Below are 21,975 nucleotides of genomic sequence, written 5' to 3'. Positions count from 1 at the left end.
CCCCCCCCAAGTCTTCTCTTGGCTCATTCCAAAGAATTTGTAAAATTAAAACTTCTTTCAAAAGAGACGTGCCTGAGAATCAGTGGAACAATAACTGTGTGTGAGTGTGTGCATGTGTGAGGAAGTTTAGCTGTTTGCCGTGAGCTCTCTTTTGTAAAGTAGTAGTATACTCTAGAGATGTTAAACAGGCTTGGAGAGGAGAAGTTATATTATTGTTCCATCCTTTGTTTTGGAAGAGGATCGATGACATCACAGGGTAATGTCTTGACTTTCGAGTGAACTGGATTTAAGTGAGGCAGAGTTATACAAAGTCAGCAGAATCACTCTCTCTTCCAGAGTCGATGAAGTCCAGTGGCAAGACCAAAGTCAAGAGAACTGGGACCCAGTGGGTAACCTGCCAGTTTTCCATGTCTGGCCAAGTGCTAAGCAACTGCTTCACGACCTTCTTGTGGTTTAGAACAAACCCTAAGGGTAGGGGTGGAAAGTCTTCACATCCCCCTAACTCATCCATGGGTTTGAGGACCATTGCTTATCCTAGTTTAACCTGTCTGCCAAGGTGGTTTTACAGGGGTGTGGCTGCTTCACATGCTACAGCTTCTTGGGACCGCAGGTGAGAATATATAGCTATATAGGACATCTCTCGATCATTTACCTACGGGGTTTTTTGTCCTTTCGTTCTCAAAAAGGATCATGACTTCAGGAAGGTGATGCCATGACTTGTAAGTGAAAGATTGTTGCGCAAACTTGCCAGCCTCCCTTTTTCCTCCGGAGCCACGTGGATCCAGTGGCCAGATATAGGTCAGAACTGGAGATGGCAAATGGGCATAATAGCGGCATCATATTTTGCAGAGTTGCTGTGAACATCAAATGAGTCTTAGATATCATTTCATTGACCTAAGAAGGGGATACTCCTTCTACCAAAGCAGGTCTCCATCTTCTCAGTAACTTACCGACTTGTCTAGGGCCCCTAGTGATCAAGAGACTTCCCCAGGGTCACCAGACCGGTATCTGTCAGAAGCAAAACTTGAAGCTTTGGCGCTCTTTGAAGTATGCAATTACTACTTTCGGGATGCTCCCGGTTAACCTTGGACATTTAGGTACACCTTTTGGGCTTTAGTTTTCTCATCTGCATGAATACCAGCTGGTCCCCTGAAGTCCGTCCACGCTCTCCTTTTGTCGCCCTTAACGGTCCTAGGACTCTTTCTCTTCTCTCCCGAGGCTGTCCGCTTTCTAACGCCGAGCCCAGCTGGCCCTCGCGGGGCTCAGTTCCGGGGCTCCATGACAGCCCCTCTCCACTCCCTTGTCTGCACACACGCGCTAGCCGAATCCCTTTGGAGGGCGGGGAAGGGGACGGGAGGTGGGGATTAGCGGTCCCCTCTCTTGCTAAAGCCGGACAGCTGCCCTTGCCTAAGCAGCCTCCTCCCACCAAGGGGCCTCGGGGAGGAGCGCAACAAACGGTCTAGAAAGTTGGAGTGCGCTGGCGGGGCGGGGCGGGCAGCAGCCTGGGCCCAGCTGCAGAAGCAGTCAGTCCCAGGACCCGGCGCAGCTGCATCCCGCGCCGGAGCCCGGGCCGGGCCGCCCGGGCCGCCCGCCGTCGCGCTTGGCAGAACTCCTCGGGGCGGAGGGCGTGGGCTTCTCCCCGGCCCGTCCGCCCGGATTTGGGACGAGGGCGGGGACTGGGCCAGGGGCGGCCCCGGCTCCCTTTGTCCTGCGGCAGAGCTCCGCCCGGGCCCGAGGAGAAGCCGGGCTCGGCCGGGCTGGGCTGGGCTGTCTTGCTGCTGCGCCCGAGTGGAGCCTATCCGAGCAGAGCTTCAGAGGCCGGAGCAGAGCGGCGCCGGCGGCGGCGTCCCAGGCTGGCCGGGATGGGGGCCCGTGGCCGCCCGCTCTGCCTTTGGCTTTGCCTCTGGCTGCTGCGGGGCCCCGGAGTGCCACTGAGCGTCGGGCCGGCGCAAGCCCAAGCCCAGGAGCAGCCCTCATGCAGCGGAGCCTTTGACCTCTACTTCGTGCTGGACAAGTCAGTGCTAACCACAATGCCAATGCTGCTGCGGTTCGGGGGGGGGGGGGGGGAGGGGGGGGGGGGCGGGTTTGGGAGGGGGCTTGCTTGCGGTCAAGTGTGAGTGCGTGAGTGCTGAGAAGCGAACGGACTGTTGAGTTTTCTTGGATGCTCTGTTCCAACTGTCTCTGGTAGTCATAAGTGCTCTGTGGGTGTATGGAGGCCGGGCGGGGAGCAGTACTTGGCCAAGTCGGTTCTGCCACCTTATCCTGGGGCCAACTTTCTGACCCTGACATCATTGGGAAAGTGAGGGGTGCTCTTTGGCTGACCTGTGGGGCCTCCTGTGCCAGCGAGCATGGAGTCAAGGTGGGGGTGGGGTGGGGACTCTCCGCTTCCTCTCTTCCTGCTACAACCCTTTAAAGTTGTTCAGTTTGTAAATTTTTAGCATGGAATCTTCCCCAGAGATACATCACAGTTCAAACCCAAAGTGAGTGTTTCTTGTCACTTACTGGAAAAATCAAGAAGATAGATGGGTTAATAATAGATAAACGTGACCCGGATCAGTACTGGGCACGGGACTGTCTCCTGAGAAGAGAAACTGGCAAATGTTCTTCCCACTTAGATCCCCTGCTAAGCACCCAAGGGAAAAAGCCCTCACAAATTGAAAGACTGGTTTTGAAGCAACAACTTGGTTGAAATGTCAACATGACAAACCTATGTTTTGATTCCTTCCAGGTCACATTCTAACTGGTTCAATTTGTATATTTTCAGATCTGGCAGCGTTGCACAAAACTGGATTGAGATCTACGATTTTGTTAAACAGCTTACGGAAAGATTTGTGAGGTATTTCCATTTCTCTCTCTTCAAAGGAAATAGGAATAGAATGTTGCTAGAAAGAAATAGTTAAATGATGCACGAAATAGAATTTTATCTAAAGAAACTGATGATGACCCTCTTTCAGAATATCGATCTTATTTTGATTTCCAGAATCCTTAAGACATATTTGAACTGAATCCACCAATCACTTTCCCTGACTTTCACTAAAGAGATAGAGATGGAAAAAGAAATCAGTTTATCAATACTTTTTTTTAATTAACACATAATAGGTCTTTGGTTGTTCGAGATTTTCCATTGGGTACCAGAAACTTGGCTAAGACTTTTGGAGCTTCATCTTCAATGCTATCTCAAATGTCTTTTCCTTTTCTAGTTTCCCTTTTTTATATTTCATTTACATGTTTTAAAATATTTTATCATTTAATACATAGCTTTTATCCAGCTTTTAGCATATTAGAGTTTCCAAATTAAAAGAAAAAGCATCTTGAGACGTGTTGCTAAACAAATACAAAAAAAGGCCCTTTTTGTATGTCTGTTGAAAGAAAATATTTATGTTTACACAATGTGTGGGTGTGTTTAACTCTTAAAATTTAACTCTTCTATATATGCTAGTAAATTGCACTTGTAAGGAATGACTTCTATAAAAAGCATTACTATTAAACTCAGCTTATTCTTTAGCTAAAATGTTGTTATCTTTAAAGAGGGTAGCTTCTTAGTAGCATTCCTTCTTTAAAAGTAACCAACAACACTTATCTGATTCGGTTAGGTTTTCCCCCACCCTCTAGTACGCTAAGTAAAATGCAGTAGGCAGCTGGAACTTTAACCATCTAATGGAAAGGACATGAAGAGGAGCTATATCATTAAATATTACTTCCTTCATTCTTGTTAGTCCAAATGTTTTCTGTAAAGCAGCCTTGGATGATCAAAACATTTTGAAAGTCATTTTGCAAGTAACTTCAAACAATCTGTAGAAACCTAGGAAATCTATGCTTTCAGTTATTGGCAGCAGATCAGCCTGTCCCTGTTAAACAATGTATGCTGAAAAGTCATCCACACTTCTGCTTTGGAAAGCCAACCTTAATACTTGTTTGTTTGTTTGTTTGTTTTTTGATCAGTTTCTGAAATACAATAAGGTGATCTTGTGGAAAGACTTCAGAAAATGAAATAAATGGATATTTGTTTTTAAAAAAATCTAAAAATCTAGGTCTCTTGATTCATTATGAGGGACAAGTGGGAGTTCATGGGATTATAAATAGAAGGGGCCTTGGGACCTACAAAGGAGCCAGAAGGTGATCTAGTCTGAAGCTGTCATTTTCAGATGAGGAAACTGGGGTCCTGAGAGCGTCAATGACTTGCTCAAAGTCATACAGACAAGTAAACAATAGAGCCAAAATTTAAGCCCTGACCCCAAATTCAACATTCTTTCAACTGTGCCAGACCTGATTCTGTTCCATAATAATAATGCATTTATTTAGCATTCTTAACAGGAAGAGCATTTTCCTTTCCATCAGCCTTGGAGGATAAAAATTCAGGTCTTCTCCTTCTGAATCTATTACTTCCCCCACAACAAGCTTTAATCCTTATTAAGGAGCAGTCAAAAGTAACCACCAAGGGGTGGCTAGGTGGTGCAGTGAATAGAGCACTGGCTCTGGAGTCAGGAGGACCTGAGTTCAAATCTGACCTCACACAACACAAAAACTAGCCATGTGACCTTGGGCATGTCACTTAACTCCAATTACCTTACCTTTCCCTCCCAAAAAAAAAAAAAGAGAAAGAGAGAGAGAGAGAGAGAGAGAGAGAGAGAGAGAGAGAGAGAGAGAGAGAGAGAGACAGACAGACAGACAGACAGACAGACAGACAGACAGACAGACAGACAGAAACAGAGAGAGAGAGAGAGAGAGATAAGCACCTGAGGAAAGGATCAAAGAATCAGACTACTTCAATCTGATCCCCAGTCTTCTTCAAAGCATATACAGCTGAGGTGTTACCTTCTACATAAGGACTTTCCAGATCTCCCTAGTTTTTAGCATTTTTTCCTTTGAAATGACTTAGTATACACTTTGTAGTAATTTAACATATGAGCAGCGGCATCTGGAATCAGAGGGCATGTATTTGAATTCCAGTTCTAAAATACACTACACATTGGCCCAATTAATTACTTAGCCTCTGGGCATCAATTTCTTCATCTCCAAAAGAGTGGTTGGACTAGATCATTTTAAAGGAGTCTTTAAGTTTTAAATCAGTGATCTTATGTTGTATCCCTCTATCCCCCCACAATAAAGTGAAATTTATTTGAAGGAAATAGCTTTTTTTTTGGTTATTGTATTACTAAAGCCTAGCACTGTGCCCTTACTTGTAATAACTGCTTCTTGGATTGAAATGAATACTCTTTGTAAGAGGATGTCCTTTCCTGATTTGAATTGGTCTGGAAATCAAACATAGAGTCCTTTATACAACAACCATTTCCTTAGCTCTAACCTTCTGATGCATTGTAGAAAGAGGATGGGAAGAGTCTATGCCAAGAAGATAAAAAAGATTGCTTAAAAAGCATATCTGAATAATTGAGATGAGTTATTGAATCAGTTCACAACTTCCGATTTTCAGTAATGGTTTCATGGAGCCTTTCAGATGTAAGAATCATTCTGTGAAATGTGGTTCCTACTGTTGGCTAGATATAATTGATGGCAAGGATTGTTTCCTGTGGGAAGCTTAATTGCTGGGATCAGGAAGACTGGAAGAGTGTAATTGAAACATGTGCTTTGCAACTTTGCTCTAATATTTTTCATTGTAGTGTTTAAATGTTGGATTTCAATGTTCACTTGAATGTGAACAATTCAGGGACAATTTTGCGAGGGTACTTTTTAGTATTTTACCTGTTTAATCCAGTTTGTTGGTCAGGATTGAGTATCACTGGTAATAATCTATCAGATGAATTTGACAGATTATTGTTAAAATTACTCAGAGAAGAAAGCATTTCCTGCAAAAAAATATTTGATGTTGGCTTGGAATTTTTCTAGTGTACTGTATTTCTGACTACAAGTCAATGTGTCATAGAGAAATACTGGTTATAGAGAAGAATAAAATCACACAACTTAGGTGATAGTAATATAGTTTAACGGTATATTTGGGGGGAGGAGGGGAAGGATGTAAGGTTGGGGAGTCATTCTTGGAGAGAGTTCTCCACCACAGAATTCATCAACTCTCTAGACCTTAGTCTTAAGAGATTTGCCTGGGGCCACTTAGAGGTGAAGTGTCTGGGAGCTAGTTTATGGTCAGGCAGTCTGTCAGAGGCAGTTCCTGACATCTTCCTGTATTCAAGGCTGGTGCCATGTCTCTTCATTGACCATAAGCCTGTTTAAATGTACATGTGTATATATGCATATATGTAAGATATGTAAATATATATACACATTTAAACAGATTTCCTTGAATGTTGCATGTGTGTATATATATGCATATATGTATACAGACCCTCTGAATGTCTATACTATATTATTACTTCTTTTTCAAATATCTAACCATTTGTTTTCTTATTTTTCAGCCCTCGGATGAGATTATCTTTCATAGTGTTTTCTTCCCAAGCAACCACTATTTTGCCATTAACAGGAGACAGGTTAGTGTACTATCATTTCACTAGAGGGCTTTTAAATAAGGAATGATCTTAGTAGAATTTTGATGTTTCTAAATAATAATTTAAGTCAATTACTGGAGTGACAAAAATGTACTCTCATGCCAATTATCTGTACTAATGGAGAGGAAAAGAAGTATGGGTAATAATAAAATAACAGCTAATGTCAAAATCATGTATTTAGTTTTAGAATTTTGTCTGAGATGTTATACCATTGACTATTCTTCCTTTCCTACATCATCCCGTCTCTTCTCTTCTCTTCTCTTCTCTTCTCTTCTCTTCTCTTCTCTTCTCTTCTCTTCTCTTCTCTTCTCTTCTCTTCTCTTCTCTTCTCTTCTCTTCTCTTCTCTTCTCTCTCTCAAACACACACACACACACATACTCTTTAATCATACCTTCCCTCTTTTCCCCTCAATAAACCAGTAAACCAGATCTAGAAGGATGTTGGTATAAAGCAATCCACAGGTCATTTAGGATAATCCATTTTTAATCTAAACCAAATGGGCAACATATTTCAAATTAATTGAGTTGATTGCAATCATTTCAGAAAAAACGATTGAATCAGTAAATATTATCTTACATTTAACCAAATTTATACTGAATGTAGTCTTGTTTATATGTACAATACATTAGAAAGAGCTTAATTGCTATTTTTAAAAAGTACAAGGAAAAATTCTGCATGAGATTTAAAAGGTATGACTTTTTTTAACGCTTTATTTTTCTCTTTATTAATTTGTTTGTTTACTTTTAGTTTACATGATTCAGTTCCACAATGCCTTGAGTTTCAACTTTTCTCCCTCTTCCTTCCCTCCCTCCCCATGGCAGCATGTAATCAGGTATAAGTTCTGCAAATACTTTCACATTAGACATTATTCAGGTTGTAAAGAAGGATTGATTGTAACTGATGGAATAAACAATGGGAAAGAGGAAACAATATCAAACAGGAAAAAGAAAGAGAGCAGGTAGTTTGCTTCAGTCTGCATTCAAACTCGGTTCTTTCTAGTTCTTTCTCTGAATGTAGGCATCTCCTTCCATCATAAGTCTTTTGGAGTTATCTTATCACCTTGCATTGCTGAGAAGAGTACAGTCTATCAAACTTGGTCGTCACACATGTGTTGTGTCTGTAATTGTGTACAAATTTCTCCTGGTTCTTCTCTTCTCACTCTGCTTCAGTTTGTGTAAGTCTCTCCAAATAAATATAAGTCCACCTGCTCCTTGTTTCTTATAGCACAATAGTATTCCATGACATTCATATACCACAACTTGTCTGGCCATTCCCCAATTGATGGGCATCCCCTTAATTTTCAATTCTTTGCCACCACAAATAGAGCTGCAGTAAATATTTTTTGTACATATGGGTCTGCCTTCCACTTCTATGATCTCTTTGGGATACAACCCTAGAAGTGGTATTACTGGGTCAAAGGGTATGTAATTATTTATAGCCCTTTGGGCATAGTTCCAGATTGCTCTCCAGAATGGTTGAATCAGCTCACAATTCCACGAGCAATGCATTAGTGTTCCAATTTTTCCACATCTGCAGCATTTTTCATTTTCCTGTTTTGTCAACTTAGCCAATCTGACCGGTGAGATGTGGTAAGGTATGACGTTCACATAAACCATAGGCATAAGTTTTTCTTTTTGTTTTGTTTTTTACTTTGTTATGTTTCCAGTGCCAACTGATTCATTTGAAGCATTCTAGAATTGGTTATTCATATTCTTTTAGTTCAAATTGTGTTTATAATACATTTTTCCATATGACTCATTAAATTAGTATAGCTTTATTTTTATTTTTTAACTTTTATATTATTTTCTCAGTCAACAAGTATTTATTTTCTCACCCTCCCACATCCCACCTCTTCCCAAATGAACAACAATAAAAGAAAAAGAAAACACTTTTATCAAATGTGTATCATTAAATAAAATTCCCATATTGGCCGTATCCAAAATGTTTGTCTCATTCTGCATTATGAGTTCCTCACTGTCCATAGATGGGTAGCATGTTTCATCTTTTAACCTCTGTTATTGTGTTTGGTCACTATATTGATCAAAATCCTCAAGTCTTTTAATGTTGTCTTTTTTAAAGTTAATGTTGTTTTTATTATATAAATTGTTTTCTTAGTTCTATTCACTTCAGTCTATAGAGGTCTTCCCAAGATTTTTCTGAAAATGTATATTTTCTTTTTTCTTATGCCACAATAATAGTACATTCCATTCATTTACCATCACTTGTTTAGTCGTTCTTCATTGGTGGGTACTTTTCTTTCTAGATATTTGCCTTTATGGAAAGAGCTGCTATAAACATTTCTTTGTTCTTTGATCTCTTTTGGGATATCAGCCTAGAAGGAGCAGTTTCTCTGAGTCACTTTTTGGGTATAGTTACAATTTTTTCTCCAGATTGTATGGACCAATCCATAGATCCATCAGCCTTCTCTTAGCTTTTCTGTTTTCTCACAACCCCTTCAGTGACTGTTATCTTTCTTTGTCACTTTGCTAACCTGAATAGTGTGAGGTAGAACTTCAGAGTTGCTGTAATTTGCATTTCTCTAAATATTATACATTTTTAGTGTGTTTTTTTTTATATGGTTGCAGTTATCATTGGAAACTGCTTCTTAACATTCTTTGGCAAACTTTTGGAGAATGTCTTTTTTTTTTATAAAGTTGAACCAGTTCTTTATGTATGTGTGTTTATGTATACACACGATATGAGACCTTATATGTACATATAATATGAGAAATTTACTGTAAATATTATCATTAGTTACCTGTTGACTATCTAATTTTAACTACATTGGTTTTCTTTGTGCAAAAATGTCTTGATTTTATAGAATCAAAATTCTTTATTTTGGCCCCATGATTCTTTGTATACCTTGTTTGGTCACAAACTCTTTTCCTACCTGTAGATCTGAAAAGTAATTTCTTCCTTGATTCTTTAATGTGCTTATATTGTCACTTTACAAGTTTAAGTCATATATATATATTTGAAGTTTATTTCGGTAAATAATGTGAAAGAATTGTATAATTGTAGAAGTACAATTCCCCAAACTGCAGACTCAAAGACGGAAGACATGCACATTTCAATTTGGACATTATAAAGGTCCGTGAAAAAATGTATCTAAAATTTTTAATAAATTGATTTCCCCCCCAAAAAAAACATTCCAAGGAATATTAATAGGTGAAATACATTTGGAATGGGATTTTGTGTAGATCAAAGATATGTATTAATAAACATCAACCATTCCTGAATTTATTTATTTTGTACGTTTTTACAAAGCAGGGGCTTATCCTACTATGGATAAAGAACTTCTGCTGGCTTGCATGGTGTGCAAATTGTCAAGCTCTTGCCCTGTCCATTGGTACTCTGCCATCATAATTGCCTTTCAGGGTTTTTTGGTGCTATAGGTGTTCCCCAGTATTGGTCAGTTTACCTTTGATGAAAACTTAATTCATCTTTTGACTTGCATTCTAGGTCCTTATGTAAAGCTACTCTTTACAAATTTGACTCATTGTAAATGGGAGAGAATTTTAGACACATAGAATAGCAGCCCCCATTATATTTATAACTTGCCGGTGGAGAAAACTGCTATGTAGCTTTAAAAACCGTGTTCTTGCAAATTCATAATTTCTACCTCTAAAGAAACTGAGTACAAAGGGAAATGATACAGATTGAACAGATCAGATTTCATCATTCCAGTTCCATAGTTTCTATTTCTCAAGTACTTTTGCAAATACAAGAAGCAACACTGACGTTTTGCAGGATTGCTACAGAAAGTCAGTAAAGATGAGGCAAAGTAAGGAACTATAAATCCTTGTGTCAGGCCTTTGTCTCCTGTAATGAATCAGTATATCATTGTCTGCCACAGAAGTGCTCAAAATATCATATTAAACATGGCAAGAAGCCATAAGGAATGATATTTATATCATTTAGTAGTATTTCAAATTCTATTCTTAAATATCGCTACTTGGATCTTTATATTTAGTGGGTGTAAGAAAGACCCTTATAAATAATTTGATGTTATTGCAAGTATTGAAGTCCTTGTTTAGAAACATTTTAATATAATTTTAAGAGAAGATGAATTCTGCTTAGTGTTTTTCAAATTCCCTTATTTACTTTCCTTTCTTCTCCCCTCTCCTGTACCAGCTCTAGTCAGCCAAGCAAGGCTATATTTCCCCCTCTTTTTCTCATAATATCCAACTAAACCAGGGGTGAGTAACCTGTGACCTTAAGGACACATGTAACCTTCTAGGTCCTCAAATGAGGACTTTTGAGTGAATCCAAATTTTACAGTTTGCCTGAATCCAAATTTTCCAATTCTGTAAAATTTGGATTCAGTCAAAAGGCTGCACTTAAGAACCTAGAAGACCACATGGGACCTTTAGGAGGCTAGTTCTCCATGCCTGACCTAGGAAGCAATGGCAAACAAGAAGTTCATAGATTTGAGACTCTTGTAATTTGTCTGACTTAAGCAGTTCTCAAAGTGGACATCCCCTAGACTCTGTCAGGATGTCTATGAGATCAAAACTATTTTCATAATAATACTAACATGTTATCTTTCTCCCTAAGCCCACAGCTCTTCTGATGTTCCCTATTTCTGTCATAAAAGTCTCTCAGATCTAAAATCCTGGTATTGCCTCTTCACTCTTACTCATCCCTCTTCTCTACTCAGTGGCCAGATCTCGTTGCTTCTACCTCCACATTTCTTGCAGCCAATCTCCTTTCTGCATACATGGCCACCATCCTAGTTCAGAAGACACTCTTCAAGTGTCTTCCTACACCAAACCATCTTCCCCACTGCAACTAAACTGATTTTTCTGAAAGTTTAGATCTGATTATATCACTTGCCTACTTGATAAATTTCAGTTGCTCATTATTGCCTTTCAGCATCAAATACCGACTCTTCTGTTTGGCATTTAATGTCCCCATCTGCCTTTCCAGTCTTGTTGCTTGTTACTCAAGTTCCTACCCACTTACATGTCACGCAGTGACCTCCTTGTTCTTCCTCATGTAGAGATATTTTATCTGCAATCTTTGTGTCATTGCATTGGCTAGATCTTCCTTCCACTTCACCTCCACCTCAGAAACCCTTGTTTCCTTCCAAAGTCAGCTACATTTATGCAACTCTCAATTATGACAGTTAGCTCTCTCTTCTTTGCTCCTCCCTTTGTTTCCTGCTCCGTCTCTCACCCCCACCCCCTGGCACCACACATTTCATTAACATCACTGCTTGAACTCCCCTAATACAGTAGGGGAGAGGCCCTACTGTATTTGTAGACTAGCTGCATTTCCCTAGAGAGACTGTGAAATTTAAAAACTCATACTACTGGTGACAGGCATAACTTGTTTTGCTTCCATGGTTATACAGCAGCAAAAGTTGCCACAGATGCAGAATCTTACCATGTTAGCAGTTCTGTGTCCAATAAAGCAGGATGCAGGAAATTTACCACTTAGCTTTGTGGAAAAGCTTCTAAACAATGACCCAGTGGGAGATCCATACAGCTCTCCTATTACATAAATCTACACTATTTCATTTATTTGAACAGGATGCAAACATGACCTTCATTCAAAAAAGGATGTAATAGTGATGAAAACTCAAAAGACCCCTTCAGTAGTTGATGCAATATTAAGTTCTTTCTGTGCCAAGAGTCAAAAACAAAGAATTTCTACTAAGTGTAATTACCTTCAAGATCTGCCCATTGGCTCTGCATTATATTTTTGTTAAATGTCTCTGGAATTAGTGTTAGAAGCACACTTTATGTACTGATGATGCCTGGTCATGAGATGTAGTGGTGAACTGACTAGGGGAGATTATTTTTACATTGTGAAATCAGTTTATGTAAACTTGAATTTCAGTTGTCTTTTTTCCCCCTCTTTTGGCAGCAAAACATTAGTGCTTGAGGACACGCTGCCACTCATTTCTGGCAAGCACCAAATATTTGGTTTATAATCTGCATTCAGACATAGTCAGTTTCAAGTTGTTTCTGTAGATGCTGAACATAAATATTTAGATAAAACAAAATCCTACTGTATGTAATTGACTCCTTCATCTGTGGAATAATGAATTTCATCTTTTGTGGATTGGGCTATTTAATTAACAAGTATTTGTCCAGTACTAGAGGGGTGCACTATAATAGATTTTGGGGATAAGTGGAAGGAAGACAGAAGAAATAAAACATGGTCTCTCTGATTTGGAACTTAATATGAGGATGGGGGAAAAAAACAACAATTTGCTGAAAAGTTTCAGAGTGGAATATCAAAAATGGCAAAATGATATCCTGAGGTACAAGGTGAATAGAGAGAGGCTGAAGTTACATAGAGCCTTGATGGGGAGTTAGTGAAGGACTTCATGCTGAGAATAAAGTTTTAGGTCCATCTTAGTAGAAATCTGCTACTTAGTATCTGTGTCACCTTGGATAACTCACTTAACTTGACCACATTTCCCTTTCCTCCTTTGTAAAATGAAGAAGTTGGTGGAGTACATGATCTATTAAATTTAGCTCTGAATCTGAGGATATCATGTGTGTATATATATTTGTGTTTGTGTGTGTGTGTGTGTGAAGTGAGGATACAGACCAGTGGATATACTATGGCAAGAGAAAGAGGAAAGGAAATCATAGATGTGGACGTAGAAAATTCGTTTGTACTTCTGATAAATTTTCCAGTAGAAGGGCAGCTCCTTTAGGGCTAGGACTGTTTTGTTCTTGCTTTTGTATGTCCAGTGTCTTGTTAACAGTAGGAACTAAATAAATGTTGAATTTTACTTTACTCTGGTCAAGTCAAATCTCTACATTTTAGGAAGGGACTTTCATAAATTGGAGGTTGTTCAGTAGAAGGCAATCAGGATGTTAAAGGGACTTGACTTTATGCCATGTATGTGTTGAAATTACTAGAAATGTCAAGCTAGGAGAAAGGCAAACTTAGGGAGGATGTAAAAACTGTCTTTATTTATTTGAAGTAGAGTTACATGACAAAGGGAATATGTTTACTCTCTTTGGTTCCAGGAAGCAGAATTAGGAATGCTAGGTCTAAGTTGCAAAAGTCTTGATGGCTAAACATTTAGACTCTAGTCCAAAAATTTCCTAAGTGAGCTACTTGAAAAAAAAAAAAAACTTTGTTGGGAAGTAGTGGGTTCCCTCTCCCTTCAACTAAAGAATGGAAGAATGTTTGTAGGGGAGTATTCTTATTCTGGGATGTTTGGATTGAGATTTGAATCTGAGATTTTGTGATGCTGAATCTGATTCCTCAAAGATGCTCAGAATTGCAGGGCAGAGGATAACAGGACTGGACACTGCCTCTTAAGGCAACTCAAGAGTCTGTTAACTTTCTTGGCTTCTGTTTTAGGCTTGACATATAGAGCACATAGTCCTCTGAAATCTCCAGTTTAACAATTTACCACCAATAAGAGGGCAACTAGAGATGTTAGGTGGCGTGGTCAGGAAGACTCATTTTCCTGGGTTCAAATCTGGCCTCAGATACTTACTAGCTGTGTGACCCTGGGAAAGTTACTGCACCCTGTTTGCCTCAGTTTCCTTATCTGTAAAATGAGCTGGAGAAGGAAATGGCAAACCACTTCAGTATCTTTGCCAAGAAAACCTCAAATGGGGTCATAAAGAGTCAGACAGGACTGAACAACAATGGCAAAAAATGATTATTTAGAAATCTTATTTTTAAAGTTTTCTATCCTGTTTTAGAGTGCAAGAACTTGTTTCTCTGTTAGAATATTGTAGTTCCCATTGAATTTAGAACTTTGGGGAACTTCTCTTTGCTAATAAGGTAGGAGCACACAGATCAACAGTAATTAGATTGATTGGATTTTATATATACGTGTGTGTCTGTGTAACTAGAAAAAAAGTCAAAAGAAATTAGAAAGGTAACTTTATGGAACAGAACAAACTTTGCAATCACCTTCTGTACCTCTTGAGCAGAGAGAGGATGAGAAGGGAGGACTGCACTTTTCAGTCTGGTATTTGTTCCCCTAAATGGAATATCAGCAGCCATTCTTCCTGCTGCACACAGAACTAGTAAGTGCTCAGTGTTCTAGGAACATCCCGGCTGCTGTGCTCAGAACTCAGTCAATGTCCCACACCCTGTTTGGAGACCCTCAAAGGTGCTTTGCCTCGATGCTTAGCTCCCTGTTCTACAGTTCCCTCTTCAGTTACCACTCCATCTCCTCCTCTATGCAATGTATATAGCCTCGGCTGTCATCCTACGTGCTACTCCTGACTCAGGAAAGCTCCTGTTGCTGCTACTAGGTTTGATTGTTCTGTGCTCTTTCTTCCTCCTCCACATATATAGATGCAGCAAAATCAGAGCCCACAGATCATTTGTAATGAGAACAGATTGTTTTTAGAGAGGCTGGAAATTCTATGTAGTCTCTTATCTGTTTGCTCTCCTTCCCTCCTACCCCCAGTTGCTCTCAGAACTGTTCTGATGTAGCTGCACAGCACTCCAACTTTTCTGTGAATTCTTCTTCTTCTTCTCTTCTCCCTCTTCTTCTTTTCTTCTTCTTTCTCTTCTTCCTTTTCCTCCTCTTTCTCCTCTTCCTCCTCCTCCTCATCTGCTTTTGACCAAAATATTTTTTTTTGGATGGGTACTGCTGCTGAATCATCTTCATGGTCTTTTTGCTTAGAGTTATAGTGAGGAAGGTGAGAAGATCGAGTTTGCCATGAAATGTTTTCTGTTGGCTTTGAATATATGATAGTTTTTGGTGACTTTTGATCAGTTATTTTTGGAGATCTCACTGTAAAAACCTTTATTTACCTCTTCAAGTAGTGCCTGTGAGCTGTGGGCAGCTTAAAAGTTCAGTGGATAGAGTGTTGGGCTTGGAATCAGGAAGACCTGCGTTCATATCTAGCCTCAGACACTTACTTGCTATGTGTCCCTGGGCAAGTCACTTCACCTTGTTTGCTTCGGTGTCCTTGTTTGTAAAATGGGGATAAAACACCCCTTCCTCCCAAGATTTTTGTGAAAAGCCAATGAGATAATAATTATAAAACACTTATCCCAGTGCCTGGAACATAGTAAACAGTAACTAAGCCTTAGTTGTTATTTTCAGTTTAGCTATAAATTATTTATACATTCTGGTTTCATTTATACTTACACACCAGTATGGAAGTGGTTCCTTTTTTGTGGGAGTATATTGACTCATTCACTGGTCATTGGTAAAGGCACTAGAAGTTGAATCAATGCATATATAGTTAAAGAAAAGACAGCAACACTGATACTTAACACCCTTTGCTTTCTTTTCTGCCTGTTTGTCACTGTCACTGTTTTTTTTTTCTTTTTGTAGGGGGGAGGGCACGGCAGTTGGGGTTAAGTGACTTGCCCAAGGTCACATGACTAGTTAGTTTTAAGTGTCTGAGACCAGATTTGAACTCAGGTCCTCTTGACTCCAGGGCCGGTGCTCTGTTCACTGCACCACCTAGCTGCCCCTGTCATGGTCACTGTTGAAGCAGAAGGGACATCACAGAACTATTGGCCCTTTACTGTTTTTCTTTGTTTCATAGGTTGTCATCACCTGAAAGCCAGCTTGATGACTGAGTCACTCAGTACTCAGTTATAATGGTCTTCAGATAGTAAATACTCTTTGTGGCCAGGACTTCTAACTCTATATAGCCTTCTAGAGCATACCTTTGGCCCAACCTTGGAAAACCTCATTGGTAGATGGGAAATAAGGAAGACTTGGTCTCCTGTACTGTCTCTGACATTTACTAGCTCTGTAACTGCAGGCAAGTTACTTGTTCTCTGAATCCTACTTGGTTTATATATTTTTTAATGAGGATAATAACAAAGGTAGCACTTCAAATCATGTGGCTTCAAGATATGCAAGTCTACAGTCTGAAAAAAAACACTAAGCAGAGGAACCTTGCCTCCATACCTCTGAGAGCGTAAGAGAGAACTGGGGGGTGAAGGAGGTTAGGGAAGTATTTCCCTAATGGGACAAAGGGAAAGTGACATTTTGCACGGTGAAACCCCAGCTACCACAGTTCTTTTTGCTATCCCCTCTACCTTTTCCTTACTCTAACCCTTTAGCTTTCACACTCCCTCCTCACCCAACCCACTCCCTTCTCTATCATGATTCTTTGTTGTACATATAAATTACATTTTCCTTTAAAAAAGAAAGTATTACAGATCGGGCAGTATAGAGATGCACATTGAATGTGAGCAAGGTTGCCCTTTCGAACAAATAGGTAACTTTGAAGAAGTTAAAGGGTGTCCTAAGGGACACTGGATTTGGAATTGAAAAAGACTATGTGGCAAGAGTAAAGGTCAACATACCCTTGGGTATTTCATATTATTAGGATAAATCTGGGAAAGGCCCTCCAATTGCATATTGATTGGACCCTCTGTGATGGACTTATGGGAGGACATGGGCAAGAGTCACTGACAGTGACTGGGCATGGATGGATTGGGAACCAAATTGTACGGGGAGGGGGGACATCCAAAACACTGAGATCAGAGATCTCCATTTGCATATCTGAGTCCTTAGATGGTTGTTTTGAAGCTCAAAGAATATAATGTGTCTCTAATACTCTGCAAACTTTTATGTACTTATATATTATGCTATATATAAATATACAGAATAAAAGTATTTTTGTCATCCTGTGTATGGTACAGGGGAATGAGCATGGGGCTGGGAGACAGAAAATATGGATTTTAATGTTGTTTCTGATCTTGATGACTTCTGTGACTTTGGGCAAGTCTCTTGGTCTCCCTGGATTAGGTGCCTTTCAGCTCTATATTGACCATGCTGTGGTTTTATTAATATGGGGAACCCCTATCAAGATAGATCTTTGTTCCTGCTCTGCAACTTAAAACAAACAAAAAACACTTTTACTTAAAAAAAATTAACAAGCATTTATTTTATCTCCTCCCTATCTCCCTTACCCCATTACAAAAGAAAAAAAAAAACAAAACTGAACGCACATAACAAATATACCTAGTGAAGTAAAACAGATTTTTGCATTGGCCATGTCCAAAAATGTATGTCCGATTTTGCACCTTGAGTCCATAATCTATCTGTCAAGAGGGTAGGTGGCATGTTTTATCAGCATTCTTCTGAAATTGTATTCCATCATCTCATTGATCAGAGTTCTAAAGTTTTTAAAAGTTTTTGTTTTTCAAGTGTTGTTTATATAAATTGTTCTAGTTTTACTCACATTTCACTCTATGTCACTTTATCCATTTTTTTCTGGTTTCTCTGCTTAATTATATTTCATTATGCTCAAATACCATAATTTGTTTGTCTATTCCCCAAATGATGGGTACTCCCTTAGTTTCTAGGTCTCTTCTCACAAAAAGAGCTGTTTTATATATATATATATAATTTGGACCAGTAGGTGTTTTCTCTTTTCTTTTGGAAGTACAAGCCTAGTGGTAGTGATACTGGGTCAATGGGATGCATTGCTTTAATTTGAAATTTGGAGTGTTTTTTCCCCCATATGATATGGGAAGCTTGCATTTCTTCTATTGAAAACTGCTTCTTTATATCCTTTGGCCATTTCTCAAATGGGGATTAGTTCTTATTGTTAGAAATTTTAACAAGTTACTTATCCTGGTTGTGAGACCTTTATCAGAAAAATTTGCTAGAAAGCTTTTTTTTTTTCTCCCAGTAACTTGTTTCCCTTCTAAACTTACCTCTATCGACTTTGCTTTGATAAAACCTTTATAATTTTATATAATCAAAACTGACCTCTTTAACTTTTGTGGTTCTTTTTATCCCTTGGTCATGTTTCATCAAGACCTCTTCCTTTATCCATAGATCTGAAAGGCAAATTCTTCCCTTTATTTTTTTTTAAGCAATATCCATATGAATTGCTCTGGAATTTAGAAAATTGCTGAGACCCTAAGAGCTTAAATAATTTGTCTAGGGCTTTAGTCTTTAACCTTGGTTAAGTTATGAAATTCTTTGACAAACTAGTGAAACCTATGATCAACTTTTCTGAATGTTTTAAATGTATAATAAATGAATGGTTAAATTTTTATAAGAAACCAATTGTGTTGAAATATAGTTTTCTAATTATTAAAACAGACTCCTGATTAAGAACTCTTGCCCTCTGGTATCACAGCTGTTATGTATCAGTGTCAGAACTCAAACCCAGACCTTCCTGACTCCCCAGCCCATTCTCTTTCCATTACACTATGGTTTCCTCTTCTGTCAAGACTTTAGTGCTCCACATCTCATAGACATATAACTGTAATTGCTTCTACGGCCATTATAAAACTAATTTTATAGATAAGTAAACAGATCAATTTGCTTGTCCACAGTCCACATGGCTGCTTCTCTATGGAACTATATACATGTTAGTTATTATTGTTATTATTATTAAATATCTATATGCTTCAGCAACTAGTACACTTATTGTAGATGTTTGCAAATTCTAATAATAAGTTGAATGTGTAGAATAGAGTATATAAACATTTATAAGAGTTATAGACAAATGAGCAAGTTATATTTCTTTTGAAAAATGTATTGTATAGTTTCATTTATAAATTTCATTTATGTCATTTTAAAAAATGTATTCACAGAGCAAAAATCACTGAAGGCTTAAAAAATTTAAAAGATGTAAAGCCAGCAGGAGAGACATATATCTATGAAGGATTAAGACACGTAAGTTTGTTATATTTGAGATGATGGGAAAATGTGTTTTCTTCCTTTATCCATAGTACAACATTTTTTTCAAGGTGAGGGGAGCAGACTTATGATTTCATTGGTTTACACTTGTGATTTCTGAAAAAAAAAATAAAAAGGATAACACAATGTTGGAAATGGACAAATATTGTCCTAAATTCCTGATTTTCAAAAAAAGAGAAAAGAACAGAATCTGCAAACTCTCGGCCAGTAAGCTTGACTTCAGTTCCTGGGAAAGTGTCTAAAAGGAACATTAAAGAGATAGTTGATTAATATCTATTTAGGGAATTAGAGTCACAAAGAACTAGCATAGCTTTTAGAATAGCTCATTCCAGACAAAGATGGGGTATATAGCTTACCTAGATTTTAGCAATTTTTGAATAAAGTTTATTATAATTTTATTGTGGAGAAGATAGAGAGATTGTATGCATAACTGCTTGGATGACCAGACTCAAAATAAGATCATCCATGGTTCATTGTCAGCATGGCAAGAGGTCCTGTGTTATTTGAACATTTCTAGATGACATGCTCAACTTTGCAGATGACACAAAGCAAAGACAGAAAATTATCCCAGGGTTCAGTTGTCAGGCTCCAAAATAACCATGAGAAGATGATGATGGTTCATTGACCTCAATCGTTCCAAGACAATGAAGGTCCCTAGGGATAAATGCAGTCTTGTACTTGAAATATAATCTCTTTGTGAATAGGGATTGTTTCCTTCAATGTCCTTGTATCCTTAAACTCCTAGGACACACTAGGGACTTCATTCATATATAGTGATTTGTTGATATAAAAAATATTGCATTTGTTCTGAAAAAAATCTGGGGATTTTAGTGGGATTATGAGCCCAATATGAATCAACATTGCCATGTGGCAGCCAAAGTCGCTAATGCCATCTTGGTCTGCAGTAAGAGGGGCATAGTTTCCAGGAACAGGGAGGTGATAATACCAATATTGTGTTTATCTTTGGACACCAAAGTTTGAGGATATTGATAATCTGGAGAATTTCCTGAAGCAGAGAACCTCAGTGGTGAGGGGATTTGAGTTTGTGACATATGATCTTAGGGTGAAGGACCTAGGCATATTAAGCATGGAGAAGAAAGGTCTCAGTGTGGCCATCACAGCACTGGAAGGGCTGTCTTGTGAAGGAGGGCTTTGATCTATTCTGTTTGTTCCAAAATGGTGGAACCAGGAGCAATGAGTGGAAATTGCAAAGAAGCCAATTTAGGCTTGGTATTTTGGGGGGGAACCCCCAAACAACCTCCTAACCATTTTTGCCTTGACAGTTGTCCAAAAGTGAAATGGGCTGCCTTCAGAGCTGGTGAACTCCCTCCCTGAGGTCTTTAACTGTGACTGGAAAACCACTTGTCAGTTACTTTATATTAGGGACTTCTTTGTGTTGAGGTTTCTAACTTTTCAATTTGATGATTCTGTGAAACTCCCTCTACTGATATATATCAGCAACTATTTATGGTTTTGGAGGGTGACTTTGGGTGCTGAGAGGTTAAGTGGTTTGCTTAAGGGTCTCATAGTCACCATGTCAGAGAGGGGGACTTGAACATAGGCTTTTCTGGCTCTGAAGCTGACTATTGTAGTGGTGGGGATTCTGTGGCCTTGAGGCCACATGTGGTCCTCAAGTATGGCCCTTTGCCTGAATCAAACTTCACAGAACAAATCCCCTTAATAAAAGATTTGTTGTGTAAAACTTGGACTCAGTCAAAAGGCTTCATTCACCCAAGGACCTAGAAGGCTACAGTTTCCCCATTCCTGATCAATCCAATATACCATCCATCTTGGGAAGATAATAGAATTATGGATAGTGTAGTGGAAAGGTCCTTTGTACATAGTAGGGGCTTAATGAATAGTAGCTGAATGAATGAATAAAATGTGTATTGGACGTGAAGTCAGAAGACTTTACCATGTGACCTGGCCACTGACCCAAATTATCTGAATCCCGCTTGTCAAAAATGGAGATAATAATACTTTTATTACCTACCTCATGGGGCTGGTTGTGATGAAATCATTTCTAAGCTATAAAAAGTATGTAAATGTAAGTTATCCATTTTGTTATTGCTGTCACTTCTAAAGTTCACAATATTTATTACACCGCAGATTATCCTTTCTCTCATTGGTACCACAGGATAATTTTGAAATAGTTGTGATAATCTATGGTGAATCCAATGGTAGGCCTAAATTGTGGAATTGACACAAAAAGGTCAATTGAAATAGCATAACCCTGAATTTAGGAGATTGGAGTCAGATCTACTTCTGGTGCTCACTGCCTGTGTGACTGGGCACATCACTTTACTTCCCTCGGGTTTGGTTTCCTCATCTATAAAATAAGGGGGTTAGACTTGAACATCTCTGAGGTTCTTTCCATTTCTATTTCTATGGTCTTGTGAACTGTGATCATTGAAGAGTTTTTCATTTGGTTAGTAACTTTATTCCTAATAGCAAAACATGACACACATATAATAAATATACGCATGTATTTATATACATATAATTGCATGGTTATCTAATTAAATATATATATATATATAAAATAACTGCATCAAAAATAGAAAGGACATGATTTAAATTGTCAGTCATTTTAATTTAGATTTTGTCAAATTTTTGAATTCAACATAAAGAACCATTGGTAAAGAATAAATATGCAGCTATGAACTGGAAAGTTTTCTTTTTCATTTCCAGGCCAATAAACAAATTGAGAATGCAGGGGGCTTGAAAACCTCAAGTATAGTTATTGCACTGACTGATGGCAAGTTGGATGGCCTGGTGCCCATATATGCAGCCAAAGAGGTAAGTCTTGAACTGAGGCTCTGAAATATGTTCTGTTGCATTTTGTCATGGAGCGTTGCCTGTGTAAGCCAGTGTTTAAATAATGGCTTTCT

At 38.7% G+C, this 21,975-nt stretch overlaps 1 protein-coding gene across 1 annotated transcript in view; it reads left to right on the top strand.

The window, feature by feature from the left end:
• The first annotated feature begins 1,518 nt into the window (after nt 1-1,518).
• ANTXR2 (ANTXR cell adhesion molecule 2) overlaps nt 1,519-21,975 on the top strand; it is a 221,136-nt gene continuing 200,679 nt past the window's right edge. Inside the window, exons 1-5 of the mRNA XM_069092887.1 lie at nt 1,519-2,014; nt 2,765-2,836; nt 6,369-6,440; nt 18,979-19,060; nt 21,776-21,883. Of these exons, the coding sequence (XP_068948988.1) occupies nt 1,863-2,014; nt 2,765-2,836; nt 6,369-6,440; nt 18,979-19,060; nt 21,776-21,883 (486 nt within the window). The 5' untranslated portion in view covers nt 1,519-1,862. The remainder of the gene's footprint in view (nt 2,015-2,764; nt 2,837-6,368; nt 6,441-18,978; nt 19,061-21,775; nt 21,884-21,975) is intronic.

This window comes from Petaurus breviceps, unplaced genomic scaffold (assembly GCF_028583685.1).
Source record: "Petaurus breviceps papuanus isolate PSGF00001 unplaced genomic scaffold, PetGlider_PUasm1.0 126, whole genome shotgun sequence".
NCBI classification, from domain to species: domain Eukaryota; kingdom Metazoa; phylum Chordata; class Mammalia; order Diprotodontia; family Petauridae; genus Petaurus; species Petaurus breviceps.
This window is presented reverse-complemented; position numbering and strand designations above follow the sequence as displayed.